General features: G+C 37.7%; 1 protein-coding gene across 3 annotated transcripts in view; it reads right to left on the bottom strand.

The window, feature by feature from the left end:
• Positions 1–219: 219 nt before the first annotated feature.
• Positions 220–21,274, bottom strand: part of DDX46 (DEAD-box helicase 46) — a 34,353-nt gene continuing 13,298 nt past the window's right edge. For 2 of the 3 annotated variants that reach the window (XM_039484960.1, XM_039484959.1), the window contains exons 11-23: positions 20,226–20,347; positions 19,203–19,281; positions 16,970–17,052; positions 15,281–15,445; positions 12,257–12,419; positions 11,402–11,595; positions 8,766–8,903; positions 7,932–8,081; positions 6,803–7,000; positions 5,147–5,365; positions 3,714–3,858; positions 2,965–3,038; positions 220–2,211 (exon numbers count right to left, since the gene is read on the bottom strand). In XM_039484960.1, coding sequence (XP_039340894.1) covers positions 2,164–2,211; positions 2,965–3,038; positions 3,714–3,858; positions 5,147–5,365; positions 6,803–7,000; positions 7,932–8,081; positions 8,766–8,903; positions 11,402–11,595; positions 12,257–12,419; positions 15,281–15,445; positions 16,970–17,052; positions 19,203–19,281; positions 20,226–20,347 — 1,778 coding nt within the window. In that variant the 3' untranslated portion in view covers positions 220–2,163. The remainder of the gene's footprint in view (positions 2,212–2,964; positions 3,039–3,713; positions 3,859–5,146; positions 5,366–6,802; positions 7,001–7,931; positions 8,082–8,765; positions 8,904–11,401; positions 11,596–12,256; positions 12,420–15,280; positions 15,446–16,969; positions 17,053–19,202; positions 19,282–20,225; positions 20,348–21,274) is intronic. The other variant, XM_039484961.1, reaches the window with a different exon arrangement.

Below are 21,274 nucleotides of genomic sequence, written 5' to 3' on the forward strand. Positions count from 1 at the left end.
GGCACCCATGCCATAGGTTGCCTACCCCTGGTCTAGTGTCTGTCCTCCTGCTTTTCATTACATTCCTAATAAAGATTCTAATGTAATGGTAGTGAACATGTTTCCCTACACTTAAAGGAGCAGCTACAATTAGTGAGCACAGAGCTGCGGTAGAAACAAGTGCAGAGGCACAGCAAACAGGGCAGAAAACATATCATCAGAAAGAGCATTTCAGAAAAACACATTGAAATTATTTTTATTTTTAGAGGAATTAAAAAAAATATGAATATTGACATTGCATTTAAAAAACCTTAGAAGATTGTACATTTTCCAACCTCGCTGAAAACCCAACAACGTTGAGCTGGAAGTCACAGAAGTATGTATCAGAGCTTTGCTCAGTAGATTTCATCACGAAAATTTCAAACCAAAGACATTTAAAAAAAAAAAAGTCAGAATGCCTGAACCTGAAAGTGCTCTACACCAAACATATCAAAACCCACCACAACTCTGGGGGACATCGCAATTTACAGCACTGTCAAAAAGTTAGACAAGTCAGCACAAACTGTGTGAAACATCTTACATAATAAATAATCCTAACTAAATGAAGTCTGAAACATTTAAAGGGAATCTGATTTTGAAAATATCTGAGGTTTTGTTTGAACTTTAAGAAGATTTTCTCTATATATGCTACTTCTGGCACCATTCAGGTTTTTCTTTTCTTTTCTTTTTTTTTTTTTTTTAAACTTTCTTAGGTATCGCATTAAGGTTGTTCCTGGCAGAGTAAATGTATAGTGTTTAGTGGATATGGCTGGTGTTCTCTTCTTCTAAATCTACAAATTTATTTGTATCTCAAAACTGGAGTGGACTTCGAAATATTTGATTTTTGGAAAAAATGAATTTATAACCATGATGCAAGGATTTGATTTGTTCTTCACTAGGGTTAAAGCAGTACATACACACAGCTATTTTAAAATTATATTTTTTCCTCCACAATGTCAGGTCAGGAAAGCTTTCTACAAAAAGCCTTGTACGTTTTCATTTTCCTGAAAGCTTTTTCAGCTGCTAGAATGACTCAACAATCTGTAACTTTGGTTACAGATAAGACAAGAGGCTAAAAAAAAAAATAAAAAAATAAAATCTTGACAGTAACAATGTGAAATGTTAATGGCTTCTGGGGATGAGGGAAAAGTGGGTTAGAAAAAGTTGACTCCCAGGAAGTGATCACGTTTCACCACTGCAATAAGGGTCAACGCTTGTGGAGCCGACCTCAAGTTAATTTTGTCTCTAAAGCCATTCTCTAATAGTATAAGGGCAGTAGTCCTGAAAGAATCACATTACATGTGTATATATAACACTATAAAAATGTGGCAAACTTTATACTTGATTACAAAAGTGGTTTCTCTCTTTTGCTGAGCTTCATTTTATTTTATTTACTAAAAGTTGAAGAATGGGAACAAAATCAAATCCTAAAATGCTAACATTTAGAGAAAATCTGAAAGCCATTTTTGTACTACAAAATGTCTCATTTTACAAGAAACCCAAAGGTTTAACTATTCTATTCTCCAAATGATAAAGGCAAAGTAGGAAGCAAAGAAGGAGGGGGGGGGGGAACATCTGTAAAACTAAACCCTAATTGTTCTAAGACAAAATTTTAAACTCTGATCAGCACAGGGCTCCCACTGAGATCAGTGGGGGTTTTGCAGAGGGAATGCATATGGAATAGGTCACAGAGATGCTACAGATTACGGAGGAAAATTCTGCTCTTATATTGGCTTTTTTACTACTCCACAATGAACTGAAAAGGTGTGAACTACCCAATAAATGTGAAGTTGTAAGTACTGTAGACAGTAACAAATCCCAATGCCAAGCCGAAATCATTTAATTTACATTATATCAGAATGTCAGGAAAATTAAAATCTGTTTTATTCAGTAGTTTTACAGTGAAAAACTATATAAACTATACTTTTCAATTAAATTATGCCCTGACAAAGCTGGTCTGCTTTAAGACTGCTAACCTTAGTGAAGAGAATGAGATGTCTCAGCAAATATCAATTTTGTGTTAAAAATGTCAGCAAGGGAAAAATAAAAATATTTTAATTTACAATAAGCAGTGTGAACACCAAAGACAACAGAAGCCACGAAGTGTCAGACACCAGCCACTGGCAGACGGGTTACTCCAAATATTTACAGAACTTTGTATCTTCCTTTGTTGGTTGGCTGGTATGAATTTTGCTGCAATTAAATAGGAAAAATAAGTCAATCACAGCAGTAGTTGAAAATAAACAAGTGAACAGTGAATCGTTCAATATTAGAATTGCTCAGCAATAGTAACTTTGACAGTTGCAAGGAATTTTTACGTAGAGCTCAGCAATTTTAACCCACGAGCTGTTGGGCTGAGAAGTGTCTGCTACCAGCAGTTCTGCCCGAGTCAAATGCAATATTATTGGAGGTTGTTCCACAAAAAGCCAAGGCTTGTGCTTCTGAAGAACTCAGAATTCAATCTCCCAGGGCAATCCCTGCTTTGAAAACAAGGAGCAAGATAACGCTGAATATAGAAGACTACTGCTCCAGGGCGTGCTGCGTGGAGCAACAGATAGAAGGAAAAACAAACCCCACCACAGTACAAACAGGACTAAAAACAAGAAAAGTTAAAACCCAATCTGTTACACGCCCAGCTCTGCCTGATGGAGCTAAAGCCAGGAAATGAACCGTTTTCTTAAGTAAGAACCAGCCCTTATAGTGATGTCACAAAATTCTGTTGATGTCTTTTGTCTGCATAGAATACCTACGAGCCTGGGTTGACCCACAGAACAGAGAAATGTATTTGCTGTTCACCAGTACAGCATATTTTAGATCTGCAGCTTCCAGTCCCAGATATTAAGAAAGATTTATGCTCTGTTGCTGGTATAAACTTTCTGAAACATGTTCTTGTAAAGCTTTAAAAAGCCAAGCACATTCTTCTGAGATACAGTATATTTCACTTACCAGTCTGATAAGTTCTTCTTTTATAAGCCTGGTGATTTCTGCCTTTGCTTTCTGCACAGCCAGTTCATTGGCACCTGGAGATAGAACAAGAAACAACAAAATATTAGAATCTTTTCCCCCACGCAAAGCCTAAAAAGTAAAACTGAAAGTTATTTCTAGTAGCACCATGTAGGTTGCCAAACACATCTTAGTAGTTTGCTGTTGAACTGTCTACTAGTGTTTATTACCGGGGCTGGTATGTTTTTTTAAACAAAGGACATACTCAAAATTTCAAGTCACATTTTACACTACCCACAAAACCTAAAACAGGTTACTTGGCAGACAAACTCACATCAGCAACAGAGCATGCCAGAGTAACCATAAGATTAATTGGGCCATAGGTTGCAGACAATAGATTTGAGCAGATATGATCCCTACCCGGTGCTGCTGGATAACAGCACCATTTTGTCTCTTCTCCATGGCAGCTCAAATAAGGTCTCCCTGTTTCCTTTCATATACAGCCACCATGTAAGGACTTTCACTCTGAGTAGGATGTGAAGACCTCTTGGGACCTACATCACTACAGCTCCATGATCTAACTGGCAAAAACTATCAAGACAAATGAGTGGCTTCCCTGGGTGCCCACATTTCCATAACCAAAGATGGTCTGGAGTGAGGACCCAATGGTTACTATCATAAGGATTCTCATGTCTAGTTTTACTTTGCACTGGGGACATTTTTTAAAATTTAAATACATCTGTCATACTTACTCTCTATAGCCAAGTAAATTTTTCGTTCTCCTTCCTTGGGCTCCTTGCCTGGAGGGAAATATGTTCCTCTGATTGTAATGGCAGCTTCAGAATATTCACTGATTCTCTGAAGTGCTTCCTTGGAGGTAACCTTCCACCTAGCAGTCTGCACAAGAAAAACGTGTAGGAAGAGGAACAGTGAGAAAGACATTTTATAAAAAAGAGGAATCAGAGGGTTAAGCTGACATTCTAGACAGAAAATGTAGCAACAAAATTATATGGTGAGAGCTATTTAAACAGAAATGTGTTCCAGGGCAATGGGTTTTAATCAGTTCTTTTAAAAATGAGTATCCACGTCCAAACGAATGTATACCACAAAATACATTAGTACTGCTGCCCTTTATGTCAGGGGAATAAGAATAAGAAAGGGGGAGGAAAGAGAATGATAGATGTACAGGACCACTGGAGAGAGCTCGCCAGTGTCGCCATTTCACTCTGTGGGAAGTTTACAAGCCCGAAGACTGAAATGTGAGCAAGAGTACTTCATTCGCTTAGACACTGAGATTTCAACAGAAATAATCTTAGACACACTGTTACAAATTCTTTTCAAGAATGAGACAAACGTATCTTGTGTATCACCTACTATGATCTAGTGTACAAAAGGTAGGGGCATATGAAGAACAAAATCAGGGCTAGGATATAGCCCATACAGTGGTTATGTGCATGCAATTTAGTATAATTGCACGAGTTCTCTCAATGGGACTCAAACATTTACACTGTACTTGCATTCGGAAGAGCTGGCGGGAAAGAGCAAACTCGCATCTCTCTCACTAATTCTACTAGTCAGATGACTTTCTTATTTGTATTAGAATAGCACCAAGAGACCCCAATGACTGGTCAAGGCCCCACTGTGCGAGACAACATACAGACAGAGCAAAAGACAGTCCCTGTTCCAAGAGGCTTACAGTGGAGATTTTTTAGAAACATAAATGGCAGTTAGGTGCCTAACTACTTTTTATGCCCCTGAAAATCTCCCCTAACCATCTTAGTTTAAGAAGAGATGTAATAATCAAGACATATGGGTCTGGACCAGAATTATGGTAGTGTGGCCAGAGGGAAAAAAAGGCCAGATCTTTTCAATATTATAGAGGAAGATGCAATAAGATTTAGATGCTGACTAGATCAAAGGCAGAGCTTCACATTTTCATGTGGTAAGGAACATTCTTAGAATGTGTCTGAAAGATTATACATCTCTTGCAGCAGGAAAGAAAGTCAACAGATACATGCTGCAGATTACACAGCTGAGCTAATGTCACAGAGTTTTATGGATACAGCTGATAAAGATCTCTCTGTTGGAATAAACACATTATAAACTTGTACAAAGAGTCTGAGGTAAAGCACTGTGTTAAGTGACTGGCATTAAAATATGATTAAAGAAAAAAATTGATGCTTGCCTGTGGGAAGTCATTGATCTCTAATTCCTCCTCATATCTCTTAAACGATTCACTTTGTCCTCCCTCCTGTTTTTCTTCCTCTTGTTTTTCTATGGGCACATAATTAAGCTTGGCATTTATCTTTTCAGCCAGTTGCTCTGCAATAGTTTTGGCAGATACAGTAGGAGCCTGAATTGTGCCTCCTCTCAAGATAGCATTTGTAGCCTGCTGCATCACATCCTGTAATAAAACAAGTCTACATTCATTCCAAGGTACCCAGAGATAGCAACATAAAAACCTGGCCTTTTCAGCACCAGAGTTTCATTACATTTCTACACATAGTAAATGTCCATGTAGGCAGCTTCCACACTTTCCTCCCCCCAAAAAGCTGCATTTTCAATTGCTGCATTTTCAATTCTAAATGCTATGGACATTCCAGACTGCCGTCAGCAAAACAAAATGTAATTTTAACTCATCCCACACACTTCTAGTCCAATTACCAAGCTAGGAAAATGAGCATCCACTCCTTCCTGCGACGGAAATCAAAACTCAGCAGTGCACAAGGACTGCTCTGACAATATACTTTGTTCTTTAGTTCAGTGGGTCTCAACCTTTCCAGACTGCTGTACCCCTTTTCAGGAGTCTGATTTGTCTTGCATACCCCCAAGTTTCACCTCACTTAAAAACTACTTGCTTACAAAATCAGACATAAAAATACACAAGTGTCATAGCACACTATTACTGAAAAACTGCTTGCTCTCTCATTTTTACCACATAATTATAAAATAAATCAACTGGAATATAAATATTGTACTTACATTTCAGTGTATAGTATATAGAGCAGTATAAACAAGTCATTGTCTGTATGAAATTTTAGTCTGTACTGACTTCGCTAGTGTTTTTATACAGCCTGTTGTAAAACTAGATAAACATCTAGATGAGTTGATGTACCCTCTGGAAGACCTCTGTGTACCCCCAGGGGTATGTGTACCCCTAGTCGAGAACCACTGCTTTAGTTCATCCAAGACATTATACATTGTGAACTGAAATCCCTCAACACTAAACAAGAAACTATCTTTTACATAACTTTCACAGCAATATATTCTAAAAAGCTTAAACTTTCAGATGAACATTATTAATGCTTTATAGCAGCAGTGAGTTGACTGCTGTTAACTAGGAGTTAGATTTGGATCAAAATCGCCTCCTCCCCACCAGCCCTCTGCTAAGAATCAAAGGTTCATGATGACTATGTTGATTCCAAATGTGGAAACTTCAAAAACTAACAAACCACCTTCTGCAAAATGCTACTAAAGTTCATATACATTTTAAATTAAATTACAGAGTTCTACAACCAAGAGAAAACGTATTGTATATTGCATACTTCAGCAGACAGATATTTTGTAATTCTAATAATGTTAACAAATCCGTTAGTCACTACTGGTAAAATTAGTTATAATTAACCCCTTTGTATCAAAGCAGATCAGGATTTCAGTTTTTGTGCTAATGCATTTTGCCACATCAAAGATTACAAAACGGATAGTCAAAGACTCATATGATTTACCATTAAGTACTGAATAAAGAAGCTAAATAGAACAATACGTTAACATGGCTGTAAAACAAACATACATTCTATTAAACATATAGTAAAAAATGGTTGCTTGGTAGAGAGAGTGTGACCTTAAAGTGAAAAGGGACCAATACTTGTGCCTCTGCTCCAAGATTCTTCTGAGCATTAATTCTTAAAGCTAGTCTTTTGGCAATTTCCAGTTTTTCTGCATTACCAGCTGTTGGTGTAGGAACATTAGATGTTCCCGGTGCTGCCATGTCTTTCACTCTCTTTTTTGAATTGAACATGCTCTCAATTTGTTCATCAATCTAAAGAACAGAAAGATGATATCAGTACATTTAGCATTATGCAATTCTTGTCCACATATGGTAAGAAAACATCAGTGTGCATTTGCTTTATTTTTCAAAAAAATAAATGTTGAATCTTGCAACAATAAACATTGCCAAAGCCTGTACAGAACTACAGTACACCAATGAGGAAGGATGATCTTTTGGTCAAGAAACAGACTGGGCATCAGGAGATTGGAGATCTATTTCTGGCTGTGCCACAGATTTACTTTCTACCTTTAACAAGGGATTTATACCAAGTCCTTCAGTTTCACACTAAGGTTAAGGTTAAGCACTTTGAAATTCTCACATGGGAAGTGCCATTTAAGTGCAAACTGATGCACTAAATTCTGTAAGCAATCTCACCCTTAAACTGGGAGAGGCAGAGGGAGGCAGCATTCACACTGTGAAAGCAACAGAGCTGGTTTGTGAGGGAGGATTTCCAGCAGCAGTTCTTCTACAGCCCTTGTACTAGTAGTCAGAAAAGGTAGCAAATTTTAAGGAAAAGTACCTAATATAGATTTAGAAATGGGAAAAGCTGCTATACATTTCTTTCAAGCATTATACTACAAGACTATTGTGAATGAGTGTAACCATTTTATTTTGTGCAATATGATTAACTTTGCAAAGGCGAAAAAACTGCTTGTGCCCTTTTGAATGAAATAATAATATCCGTATTTATCTTATTTATAAAATACCAGTAAGTGACAAACGGCAGATTTTTAGCTCCTTATGAGGTCTATACCCTCATACATTAAAAGGAAATACAGATTTACACAAGATGTGTGAAACAGCAGAAATCCATGCATTCTGCAATCTGTTATTAGCTGGAGTTGTATTTGTATGGGTTACTTTAGTGAATACAATGAAATCCCTTAAAAAAAAAGTAAACACTTTTTTCCCTAATGCTTACATCAAGAGCGGTATCCTCATCATCTGAATCCTGCAAGCCAAGAGCAGCTTTTTGTAGTTTCTTTCGCTCATTAGCCAAAGCGTGCTCTGTTTCATCAAACTTGAATCCTTTGCCAGAGAATCCGCTGCTCTTTTTAATAGTTTTCCCCTCCTATAAAACAGGTATGCTTATTTTAAAAAGTCACTTCAAATACTAAAAGTTCTAAAAGACACTTCCAGAAGTAGTAAAACAATTGTGAATATAGACTATTTAACTGATAATGACGTTAAATGAAAAAAAAAAATCAAGACAAAAAATTAGGACATTTATCAGGCTTTTCAAACCTTGAAACAACTATTTTACAATGAAAAATTTAACAGCTATTTTATATCAATTGAGTAGATGTAAACAAATATTTTATTTTTGAGTAATACAAGTGTATAAACTAAAATATTCCCTAAGATAAAATAATTCTCTCTTTGGCAGACAAGAAACCCATTATTTTATATTTTTGAACCATGTGCTCAAATACTGTGATGTATTATTTATATTTTATTTATATAAAATACACCAGCACCCTCGTTGTCTTTTATATAATTTCTGACAAAATAAAGTCTCAAGACAGCCACATACATATGGTTACAACATTCAAATTCACAAGGAGAGTCTTGAAAACACTTCAGACCTCAATCCTGCAAACATTAAACACCTATTTGACCTCACACATGAGTAGCCTCAATGAAGTTAGTGAGATTACTTATGCGTGTAGAGTTGTGTGTGCCCAGAACTGGGACCCAAGAGTGCAAAGTAGCAAAAGCACAACACAACACATCAAGAAGGAAAAAGGTTACTTACGGCCTTCTGTTGATCTTTGAAGTCACTCCAGAGCTTCTCTAGCTCAGCAGGAATTGGTTTCCCTGACAATTCCAAAGCCTTAATTATATCACCAGCATACCGTGCTTGATCTTCAGTAATGAAAGTGAATGCAAATCCCTATTGAACATTAATAAAAAATGTGAATTTAATCAGTATTAATAATCCATTAAGACCCTTGACCTCTTATTCTACTGAAGCATCGTATCACAGGTAGAGCTGTTAAACTGCATTTTTTTAAATACACACTTCCTTTTTAAGAGGAATTTGAACGAATTGGGCTGTCGATAAATAGCAGTTAACTCACGCAATTAAAAAAAATGAATCACAATTTAAAAAATTAATTGCGCTTAATCGCAGTTTTAATCACACTTTTAAATAGAATATCAATTGAAATTTATTAAATTTTGATTTTTTTCTACATTCATATATATATATATATATATATAGAGAGAGAGAGAGAGAATCAAAATATATATAGTATTCTGTAATTGAAATCAAAGTGTATATTATTTATTATAAATATTTGCACTGTAAAAATGATAATAGTCTTGTTCAATTCACCTCATACAAGTACTGTAGTGCAACCTCTTTGTGATGAAAGTGCAACTTACAAATGAAGTTTTTTTGTTAAATAACTGCACTCAAACAAAACAATGTAAAGTTTTAAAGCCTGCAAATCCGCTCAGTCCTACTTCTTGTTCAGCCAATTGCTCAGACAAACAAGTTTCTTTACATTTACAGGAGATAATGCTGCCTTCTTATTTACGTCACCAGAAAGTGAGAACAGGCATTTGCATGGCATTTTTGTAGCTGACATTGCAAGGTATTTACATGCCAGATATGCTAAACATTCACATTCCCCTTCTTGCTTCGGTCACCATTCCAGAGATGCTTCCATGCTGATGACACTTGTTAAAAAATAATGTGCTAGTTAAATTTGTGACTGAACTCCTTGGGAGGGAATTGTACATCCCCTGTTCTGTTTTACCCGCATTCTGCCATATATTTCATGTTATAGCAGTCTCAGATGATGACCCAGCACGTTGTTCATTTTAAGAACACTTTCACTGCAGATTTGACAAACGCAAAGAAGGTACCAATGAGAGATTTCTAAAAATAGCTACAGCACTCAACCCAAGGCTAAAGAATCTGAAGTGCCTTCCAAAAATCTGAGAGGGACAAGGTGGGAAGCATGCTTTCAGAAGTCTTAAAAGAGCAACACTCCAATGTGGAAACTCCAGGATCCGAACCACCAAAAAAGAAAATCAATCAGTCTTCTGCTGGTGGCATCTGATGCAAAAAATGAAAATGAACATTGGATTGTTATCGAGCAGAACCTGTCATCAACATGGACGCATGTCCCCTGAAATGGTGGTTGAAGCATGAAGGGACATGTGAATCTTTAATGCATTTGGCACGTAAATATCTTGTGACGCCAGCTACAACAGTGCCACGAGAACACCTGTTCTCACTTTCAGGTGACATAAACAAGAAGCGGGCAGCATTAGCCCCTGCAAATGTAAACAAACTTGTTTGTCAGAGGGCTTGTCTACACTACCCGCCGGATCGGCAGGCAGCAACTGATCCAGCAGGGGTCGATTTATCGCATTTATCAACCGCTGAGCACTCTCCCGTCAACTCCGGTACTCCAACAGAATGAAAGCACAAGCGGAGTTGACGGGAGAGCACCATGGTAAGTAGATCTAAGTACGCTGACTTCAGCTACGTGAATAGCGTAGCTGAAGTTGTGTATCTTAGATCAACCCTGCACGGTAGTGTAGACACGCCCTGAGTAACTGGCTGAACAAGAAGGACTGAGTGGACTTGCAGGCTCTATAATTTTACATTGATTTATTTTTTAATGCATTTTTTTTGTACGTAATTCTACATTTGTAAGTTCAACTTTCATGATAAACGAGATTGCACTTATATTAGGTAAACTGAAAAATACTATTTCTTTTGTTTATAGTGCAAATACCTGTAATCAAAAATAAATATAAAGTGAGCACTGTACACACTTTGATTTCAATTACAACACAGAATACAATATATTTGAAAACGAAGAAATCAAAAATATTTAAATAAACTGGTATTCTATTAATTTGTTTAATCATGCGATTAATCGCTTGAGAGCCCTAGAACTAAACTTAGCTTAGCATGTAAAGTTATACAATAATTCAACCATTCACAATGAAATCTAAAGCTTTTTATTTCAGTCTGGTCATGGTTGTAAGTTTAGAACATGAAATCTTCCGAGGTCATTCATGCACATTACCAAGCATGAGCAGTATCAAATGTTCGGCAACAGAGCCAAACTCATGGGGAAATCTTACTCCAGTAAGCATTTCCTAAGTGCCACACAAATTTAGTTCAGAACAGGAGGCTGAGTTTTAAAATAGAAACCACTGTCTTATTCTTGATGTCTCTAAAAACCTCACAGCATTCTATTATTTATTAATATTTGTATTACTGTGGTGCCTGACTCTAGGATCCCTTCTCATCAAATACCAAAGAAACATTCTCTTCTCCCAATTCCTGTTTTCGATAACTATATTCGACAAACAGGGCAGGGTTCTAAACACAGTGAAGAAGAACAAATAATTACTTTTACATACTTTGTTGCCAGCTCGTCCAGTTCGGCCTGCTCTGTGCACATAATCTTCATAATGGTTGGGACAGCTGTAATTGACTACCAGCATTAGTTGCTTTACATCCAAGCCTCGTGCTGCTACAGATGTGGCCACAAGAAGTTTGCATACGCCGTTCTTAAAATCATTAATTATGCTGTCTCTGTCGTATTGATCAATACCTGCAAGGAGCCACACAAAATAGCTCATTTTAAAACACAGTTTGATTTAATTTTATGCACTTATTTTATTTCAGTTTTGAATAATAAAAAGCATCCTTACAGAGGCTCAGGGAACCCTCACCAATTATTTAAAATGCCAAAACCTAATACAAAATTCAATTAACTCCAGAACAATAAACCATTCAGTTTCTGCACTACAGTAGCCCGAGCAAAATTATTTATGCTCCACTCTGTGTTCTAGATAGGTTTCCACCACCTACATTTTTAAATTACTACTGCATGGCAGAGAAATGAAACAGCCACTAGTTTTGTGGACTCTACAAAAACCCATTTTATACTCCCTATATTGGTCTACAATAGCAATGAATTACTATTCTCAGAGATGTGTTACTGCCAAACCAGTTCATAATCCTGCTGCATACAGAAATATTTTAGCATATTATGGCATTTTATAGGTTAAAAACATCATGTCAATTGCAGTTCCATTCAAACAGAGAGAAAAATATATGTCTCTCAAATGAAAGGCCACAGTGGCGAGGGAGATTATATTCCAAGGTCTAATGGTATTGTATGGAAATAAAAAAGTAAAATATTTTTTAAAAATTACCCAATCCTATTATTTTAGTTTAAAATAATGTCAGCCCTTAAGATTGCACACTACCTCCATGAAGTGACATGCAGGGATAAGAGGCTCTCATTAAATCTTTCAGCAGCCCATCAGCATGTTCCTGTTTATCGACAAATATGATGACTGATCCTTTCTCTTGATAATGTCCCAGAAGCTCAAGTAACTTCAAGAACTTGTTCTCTTCTTCTATCACGATCTGAAAAGCAAACAGAATAAACAAAGTAGAGACATTGCGCCTTCAACTGGATTATGGGTATTACAAACTCTTAACTCCTTTTACCGGGCTTTGATTACACTAATACTGTGAACAGAAGCTGGATTTTCTTTGTGTTGTATCCACAGATAGAAGTGGGAATATTAAAGCTGCCAGTGAGCTAAGCTGGTCAAAACCTAGTAAAGAAACTAGTTACATTACTATCCACAAAGGGAAGTGGGGAGGGGGAGTTAATTATAGCAGAACAGCATAAGCCATAGTTGGGGAAGCCTGGATGAAACAGGGGCAGGAGTCCCAGCTGAAGGTGGGTAGTAGGAGTGAGGGGCTCACCTCAGTGTGCAGCCCTCCATTAAGCTTCTGCCTGTGATATATGTACACCGCAGCATAGGGCAGGAGACAGCAAGGAGCAACTTCTTACATGTTAATGGCTTCTAAAGGGATAAAGCAGGGGCAGGGGAGCTAGATGTTCTGGGGAATGGCGGGGCAGGTGGTAAAGAAGGAGAGACATGCCAGTAATAAAAAACTGTCAAGGTTTTGGGACATAACCCATGGATGAAATTTCTCTTACCAGACCTGTTAAACTACACATTGTAAACATTCAACAGCACAACCATTATCCCCATTTCCTTATAACAAAATGTACAAGAGGAGCACTTAGGAATCACATCTTAATCATGTGGCCTAGTGGAAAGACCATTGGACTGAGGCATTTCCTAGCTCTGCTAGATGCTGGGTAACCTTGGGTAATCACGTCACCTCTCTGTGCCTCAGTTTCCCATCTGTAAAAGGGGAAAATGATGTAAAGTTCTTTGAGATCTACTAATGAACAGCACTGTATAAAAGCTAGGGGATGGTCTACATTGAAAACTTGTATCAGCATAGCTACATCTCAGTGGTGTGAAAACTCCACTCCCCTGTGAGACGTAGCTATGCCAACCTAATCTCTGGTACAGGTAGCACTAGACTGACAGTATTTTTCAATCAACCTAGCTACTGCATCTCAGGAAAGCAGATTAACTACAGGAAGGGTCCTCCCATCACTGTAGTTAGTGTCTACAATGAAGTGCTGCAGCTGTGCCACTGTAGCATTAAGTGAAGACACATCCTAAGGCCACGTCTACACTTACAAGTTTACAGTGGAACAGCTGTGCTGCTGTATGATTGCTCGGGTAGTCGCATTATGCCAACAGGAGAAAGCTCTCCCATCGACATAACAAAACCAGCAAAACGAGGGGCAGTAGTTATGTCACCAAGAGAGCGTCTCCCGCCGACACAATGCTGTGCACGAGTGCTTATTCCAGCAAACTTGCGTCGCTCGACAGGTGTTTTTTTTCCATACCCGAGCGATAAAAGTTTTGCCAACATAAGTGCTAGTGTAGACATGGCGTAAGTCTTTGGAATATTACCTACTCACAGTAGCGTATCAACTGCAAACGTAGGTAAGGACTAAAGCTGTCTAAATGATCATTAACTCCTACCAACAAACATTTTTCTGTTTAAAAAACAAAAAAACTAGAAATTAAATGACAAAATGCTTCACTAATGGAGAGTTAAGGTTGTGTGGTGATAGCTTGTGCCCTGCCAGAATATCTAGTTCAGCAAACCTCAAACTTCTCCAAACCTGGAAATATAGACTTAAGGTGAACACCCTGTGACACATTCTGCAAAATAAACAACCCTCAAAAGACATGTGGGGAGATAATGTTTGTGTTTTTGTGTATTTACATATGTCTGAGTAGGGTCGACAACGTATCAACAGTCCCTGTATATGCTGTACTCTGATAGTTCAGAGATCAAAAGAACATCCCAGCATTTAAATAAATTGTAAAAACGGGATCTCTCAGTATTCATCTCTCTTTGAAATATACTGTGAATGGTGAAGGAACAAGCAAATTGCCTTATGTTAATTCTATAGCTAAGTACCAGTGATGGACCTCCTTTAAAGTCATCCTAATTACCTTTTGTTCCCAGAGGAACTCCCAACTTGTCAAAGAGGACATGAAATTGTATAAAAAAAATCCTTCGGTCCTGATTCTGTCATCTCAGATCTGCTTAAGCTTCATCAGGGGAAGTTTAAGTTGCAAGACTGAGGTCCCAGTTATGCCGGTACATCCTGAATATGATATTTAAACATTGGACTATATATAACCTATGAACTGAATTCTAAAGGAACTCTTTGCAACTACAAAGCTCACCAACTCTGCTGTGAATCTAAACCTCAATAAACTCATGTCTGTGTGTATATTGATCTTTTACCCATTCTCTCTCTCTCTTGTTTTTTAATAAATTTTAGTTTAGTTAATAAGAATTGGCCTGTAGCATGTATTTGGGTAAGATCTGGAATATTCAATAACCTGGGAGGGAATGTGTCCGTTCCTTTGGGATTGGTAGAAACTTTTCTTTTATATGATGAAATAAGATTTTCAGGAATCTTCATTATATTTGACTTAGATACCTGGATGGAGGCATTTCTGGAAATCTTCTGTATCTCCCACAACTCATTACACCAAATAAACAAGTTGTATGCCTTAGGCATACATGCAAGGGGGAAAATAATCTTATTTACTGACATAATTTTATCAATAACATGCTATCCTTTCCAGTCAATTCCAAGAAACCTATTACTTTTTCAAGTCAGTGTCTCAAATCATTGTTAACAAATTATTTACTACTTCATTGAGTGAAAGTATTAGAAAGTACTTTTAATGGTTTAAAGCCCACAAAATATCCAGAAGTAAAATAGCCTTTAGTATATGGTTTTGCATTCAGTATTAAATATTCTTCCAGAAATGTCTTACCACTAATGAAACAAAAGATAAAAGATGCAGCAATGCAATACTCACCACCTCTTGTTCCACATCAGAACAGACAACACTCCTGCCCCCAACTTGTACCTCAATTGGCTTATTCAGAATTCGGCGAGCTAATGCCTCCATAGCTCTGGGGAAGGTGGCAGAGAACATTACTGTCTGACGATCAGGTCTGATGTTATCTACAATGCGCATGACCTGGATGAAGAGTAAAAATTACAGTTAATACCAAAAAGTGTTCTACACAAGGCGGAATGGACTTCACACGCACATTTGCCTGTCAGTTTTAAAACTAACGAGTAACAGTTTTGCACAGAATATAAATATCCTTTTGGAAATTTTATCTTCCAGAGTCTGTGTATTCTCACTGGAAAAGCAGCAGAAATTGCTGTACTCAGTAGAAACAGCACAGAAAAGGAAAAGGGTGGGATGTTGTAGTGCTCCTCTGAGGCACAACACAAACCTCAGCCCATGGGAACAAGGGTGGTAGCTTCCCAACTCTAGAGTAAATGTCCCTTGGCGTAACCTAGAAGCCCCAAGCTACCTGTGAAAGGAGGCCCCACCACCCGGATTCACTGTAGTGCTATAGTCCTGTCACTTCCAGGGCTTATCCAAGGAGATAATGGAGCCTCTAAGGCAGGCAGCAACAGCCGTACACAATGCCTGCTCTGAGGGAATAATCCCCAGCCATCTATGGGGCTACAGAAGGGTTCAACAGCCCATTTCAGGTCTCTAAATCAATAAATACATAGAAATATATTTACTGAGGAAAACCACACATGCTTTCCGACAGACCAGAGGTTATTGGATAACCTTAAGTATGCCATGATTAAGGCTACGGTTGAGTCATGGGTATTTTTAGTAAAAAAGTCATGGACAGGTCACAGGCAATAAACAAAAATTCACAGCCCGTCACTTGCACTATGAATACCCATGACTAAATCTTGGTGTGTGGAGGGGGGGGCTGATCAGGGGTATTGGGCAGGGCCAGCAGCACCATCTGTCAGGGGCCAAACACCGGCTTGCTCTAGTCACCCCCAAGACCACTGCTCAGGTGGTTCCCTGGACCAGCCGCACTGGCCACTGCTCAGGCAGTCCCCAGGGCCAGCTGCCCGGGGCTACCCGAGCAGCAGCTGGTGTGGCTGTCCCTGGCCACACCTAATTAGCTGGCTCCAGAACCAGCTGCTTGGGCAGCCCTGGGGTCAGCCACACTAACCACTGCATAAGTCACGGAGGTTGTGGAAAGTCAGGGGGGAGATAGCTCAGTAGTTTGAGCATTGTCCTGCTAAACCCAGGGTTGTGAGTTCAGTCCTTGAGGGGGCCCATTTAGGGAACTGGGGTAAAAATCTGTCTGGGGACTGGTCCTGCTTTGAGCAGGGGGTTGGACTAGATGACCTCCTGATATCCCTTCCAATCCTGATATTCTATGATTTTATGAGAGACATGGAGCCCTAGTCATGATCAATGCAAAAACTCAGTCAGCTTACAAACTGTCACCCAAAACCAGCACGCCTTGCTGACCAGGTGTTGGTAGTCTCATTATATGACAACACTGATATGTAGGTTTAAGCCAATTAATTCTCCCCCTCTTTACCTGTGCCCTGCAAAATCCTTTAAGCAAGAATAATGTCCTCAAGCCTAGCATGTCCTTAAGTCACTTCCATTGCCATCTCTCCTCCACCACTACAATCAAAACTTAAAATCCACTGTGCCATTCATTACCTGAGGTTCAAAACCCATGTCAAACATTCTGTCTGCTTCATCCAGTACAACATACGTAACTCTGCGAAGGTTTGTCACCCGACCTGTGAAAAAGGCGAGGGGAAAAAAGAGGAATCAATATCATACAGAAGTCTCTTTCCCCTCAGGAGTACTTTTAAGCAAAATGTTAAGTATTCTGACTAGCTTCTAACAAACATATAAAAGTTAAATAGGGTGGGTTTTTTTTTGTTTTAAAGAATTCACCATATGCGTTTTAAACTTCTTGTTCTAACGACATATACATTCTGGCAAACGTGTAAAGATGCACAAGGCCCTTTATTTTGTCAAACTCTTCTCGTGCGTACCATCATAGGGCCAGAAGAACCTGTAAAATTCAGAAAACAGCCCTCGCCAAAACACATCATAAAACTAAGACTGAGATGAAGCAACGAGCCACATCAGCCATTATCTGACAGCGCCACCTAGGAAAAAACATATTAGAGATTACAGCGCATGTGTGGAAGGCAAAGTTCCAGTTCTAACTGATGAAGCCTCACAAAATCTCCCTCTATATTATAATCTGCAATGCCTCATTGGATTTAGAAATGATTTGAGGATATTCATAACTATCTGCAGTTAATTGCTAATAGAATAAAGTGTAACCAACATTTTACTAACAAGCATATAGCGATTAAAACCTGTCTATTAAAACCTTGAAAATAAAAAGTAACAAGAACCCCAGTCTTTGGTACAAGTGGAATCAAAGCAAGCAAAAAGTTGTACATCTGTACACATCTCATTTTGAAATGGTCATGGATAAACAAGTTACTAGCCTTCCCAAGCAGCGGAAAATGGCACCCCTTAAAGAGTGAAAATAAAAACATCAAGAGGTGAAAAAAAGGTAAATTAAATCATGTTATCTTTAAAAGATGTTTACACAAGAATACATTGGATTTCAAGCAATAATATGGTGATACTTTATTGTCTGTTCTCAGACTGAAAGTAGGATTTTCACATTTCCCTACAATGGTCACTCAAACTGATACCTAGTTTGACAAAGGTGAGAACCTATTACTTTTAAATTTAAACTATAGCTGTCAAGTCCTCAAATATAATGTGATACTTTAAAGGTTCAATTCACACTTAGTGGTCCAAAATAATATTTCTTAAAAGTCTACATATTTAACATGTTATTATTTGCATCCCCAAATAATAACTCTGCAAAATTACTTGGGAACAGCATTAATGTACCTACCTTTGACGGTTTAAGTCTTGGAAGCCCAGTTCTATAAGTCTTGAAGGGACTTTTTCCACAGAAGTTAAATAATGTCAACAGTATTAGTGGTTTGATGTGGAATATTTTAATAATCAAATGTTGTCTAACAAGCATGCAATGATTACAGTAAGCCAAAGCCTCTTAAAGCTGCAGTATCATTTTAACCTACACAGGTATTTGATCTAGGAAGACACTAGTTTTAATTTTTAAAATTTTAAACATTTCAAACAGAAGAACATTCAGGTAACAATTTTTGTTTTTTAGCAACAGATAAAGGCAGAGTCTTCTGTACAGCTAAGTCTCTTTTATGCAAAAGTGAACTGCTGTTAAGTTGTGCTAATGTTGAAGATCAGTTATTGGGCAATGGAAAGTCAAAATAAGCAAGCATTACATAAGTAATCCTTCCTTTACCTACAGGTTTGTCTACATGGCAAGTTAGTCTGCAGCAAGCTAAGTTGTGAATCCACAGCACACCAGCTTGCTGAATAGTAACTTCCCCTGTGAACACTGCTACCGCACACTGAAAATGAGAGCAGCGTGGCTTACTAGTACTTGAAGCCAAGCCAGTCTTTAGGATTTTCAGTGAGCAGTAGCAGTGCCACATGGGACATTACTGCACAGCAAGCTGGTGAGGTGTAGATTCACAACCTAGCTTGCTGCAAAATAACTTGCCATGTAGACAAGCCCTAAACTACCCCAAAATACCAGAAATTTAGAGTACAGCGTTATAAATTGACTGTGCATATAAACTCTTGGAAATTCTTCAAGCGCGTTACAATGCCCGTCCTTCAAAACGAAGCTAATAATTGAGTAGAGCCATTTTCATTGCTGTACATTCTCAAATGCCACAAACAGATATTACAGCTTCAAGAGATGCAAATAAATATCAGAAGACAATTGATAAAAAAATCCTGATTTTGTTTTTTAGAATTACAAAATATATAAAAATCTCTCTAAAGGAATAAAGTTTCTACTCACCATTATTAGCTGCTAACATGTCAATCATACGTCCAGGTGTGCAAACAATAATTTCAGCACCTCTTTTTAGTTCAGCAATCTGATTTTAAAAACAACAAATTAAATTTAACAAACCATTTGAAGTTTTTATGGATATCAGAGACTGAATGATTTAAGTAATGTTTTTAATCACAGTGATTAACCATTCATGTTTAACTATAATTTACAACAACATTGGTAGAACACGGATTATTTATTTGAAGATTTTGTTTGGCAATTTCCTTAGTGTTTGGAAATTACTTTTTAAAATAATGATTTATGAAGACTTGGAGTTGCCACAATCTAGAGCAGTGCACATGAAAGGGCTATGATTCCTACACAACTTAGCATTCACCCATATGTTATAGAAAACTCTGCATATTAGGACAATTCATGTAGGGATCTTAAAATATTTCTACAGCTGTGAATATATTAAGCTCTATTACATATGGTTATGGAATTTATAAATCCTGTAGTTTCCATGGGTTAAAAAACACTGGGTAACTTCAAAATTAATCCATCAAGCTTTATGAAAATAGTCAAAAGCATTACTCGCTAAAGACCAAACAGATTAAGAGTTCCTCAGCCTTCTTTTTTGAGATAGGAGATACCAAAAAAAGTTAGGGAACTTTTTGAGATATGATAGTTTTGAAATAACGGTTTCCTGTTTCCAAAAATGCTTTACTTAATTACCACCAAATTATATTAAAAAAATACTGTCAGACACATGGGCCCATACATGAGAAACTTCAAACAGACTGACTGACTGACTTCTGGCAACATATGCTTGTGTGCATGTGCAAAGGACAGGTGCTGGTGGTAGTAGTGAGGGGCAGTCAAATGCAGGCTTTTAAAAGAAACCTAATTGCTACCAAATCTCCAACATATACAAAAAAATCAGAGTTCAGAACTAATACTGGATTTATGGGAAACACCCACTAAGCAAGGTTGGTAAATGACAGATGTTACGAGATTTTTGATAAACAAAATATGCTTTAAGTGTACCTGCTCACTGATTCCTGTTCCTCCATAGACACAGACAACTCTAAACCCAAGTGTCTTTGAGAACTTCTTACATTCCTTGGTAATTTGTAAAGCCAACTCTCGAGTTGGGGTCATGATGACAGCTGAAAAACAAAGATATTAAAACTAACCACAAAAAATTTAGGAGATGATTATCCTTTACATGGTAAAAATTGAACCTTTATGGTGAAGCTTAAACCATGTCTTTTAGACTAATACAACTGTACTGTATAAATTATTGTCTGTACATTTAAAAACCCTTATTTCAAGAGATCTGTTGTAGCTGAAGCTGCCCTGGAATTAAAAATAAATTTGACCATAGCTCCAACAACCCACTGAATGCAGGATAAACCAGGGGAAAAATTCCTCCTTTAAAGATATATGGAAATGTGTAGTTGAGTGGAAATGCAAATATTCCTCAAGTACAAACCATACAGCAAAATACATTTTTGTGGATTATTGTGTTGGCAGAACCTTCAGTGCTCACTTTAAGAAAAAAAGCCTCTCAAGGTTGACATACAGTCGTGAAATACATGTTCCTCCAAAACACCAAAAGAGGAACTGAAGGCCCCTCTGAAAACCTTATAGAAGCGCATAAAGAAATATCTGACAAAACAAATTGAGAATGCTGTACTTCAGGTCCTAAAGAGTAAGAGGACTTGCACTGACTGTTAAAATCATGTAGCAGCCCTGTGCTAATTTCCAATGAAAAAATCAAAGGGTGCAAACTTCCCTTTCATTCTTCCCAACAAGTTGTTCTATGTAAAGAGATACATTAAGCAAAAAAATCCCTCAATGTTAATGAAACAGAAGAAGGTACAATGAATCTATTTGCCGAATCAGAGCTTAAAAACTGAGCTGTGCCAGAAGAAATGTTTGTAGTAGGTTCTGTGCCATCATCCCAGACTCTGAGGATCCTCATTCTACCTTCTGGCAAGGGGAGATCCGAAGTTACACATTGGTACAGGGAATTTATACCACACACAGAGTTCTATTGTCACGATATATCGTAGCCACAACTAGTGTATTTA

The sequence above is a fragment of the Mauremys reevesii genome, linkage group 8, assembly GCF_016161935.1.
Source record: "Mauremys reevesii isolate NIE-2019 linkage group 8, ASM1616193v1, whole genome shotgun sequence".
In the NCBI taxonomy this organism is placed as follows: Eukaryota; Metazoa; Chordata; order Testudines; family Geoemydidae; genus Mauremys; species Mauremys reevesii.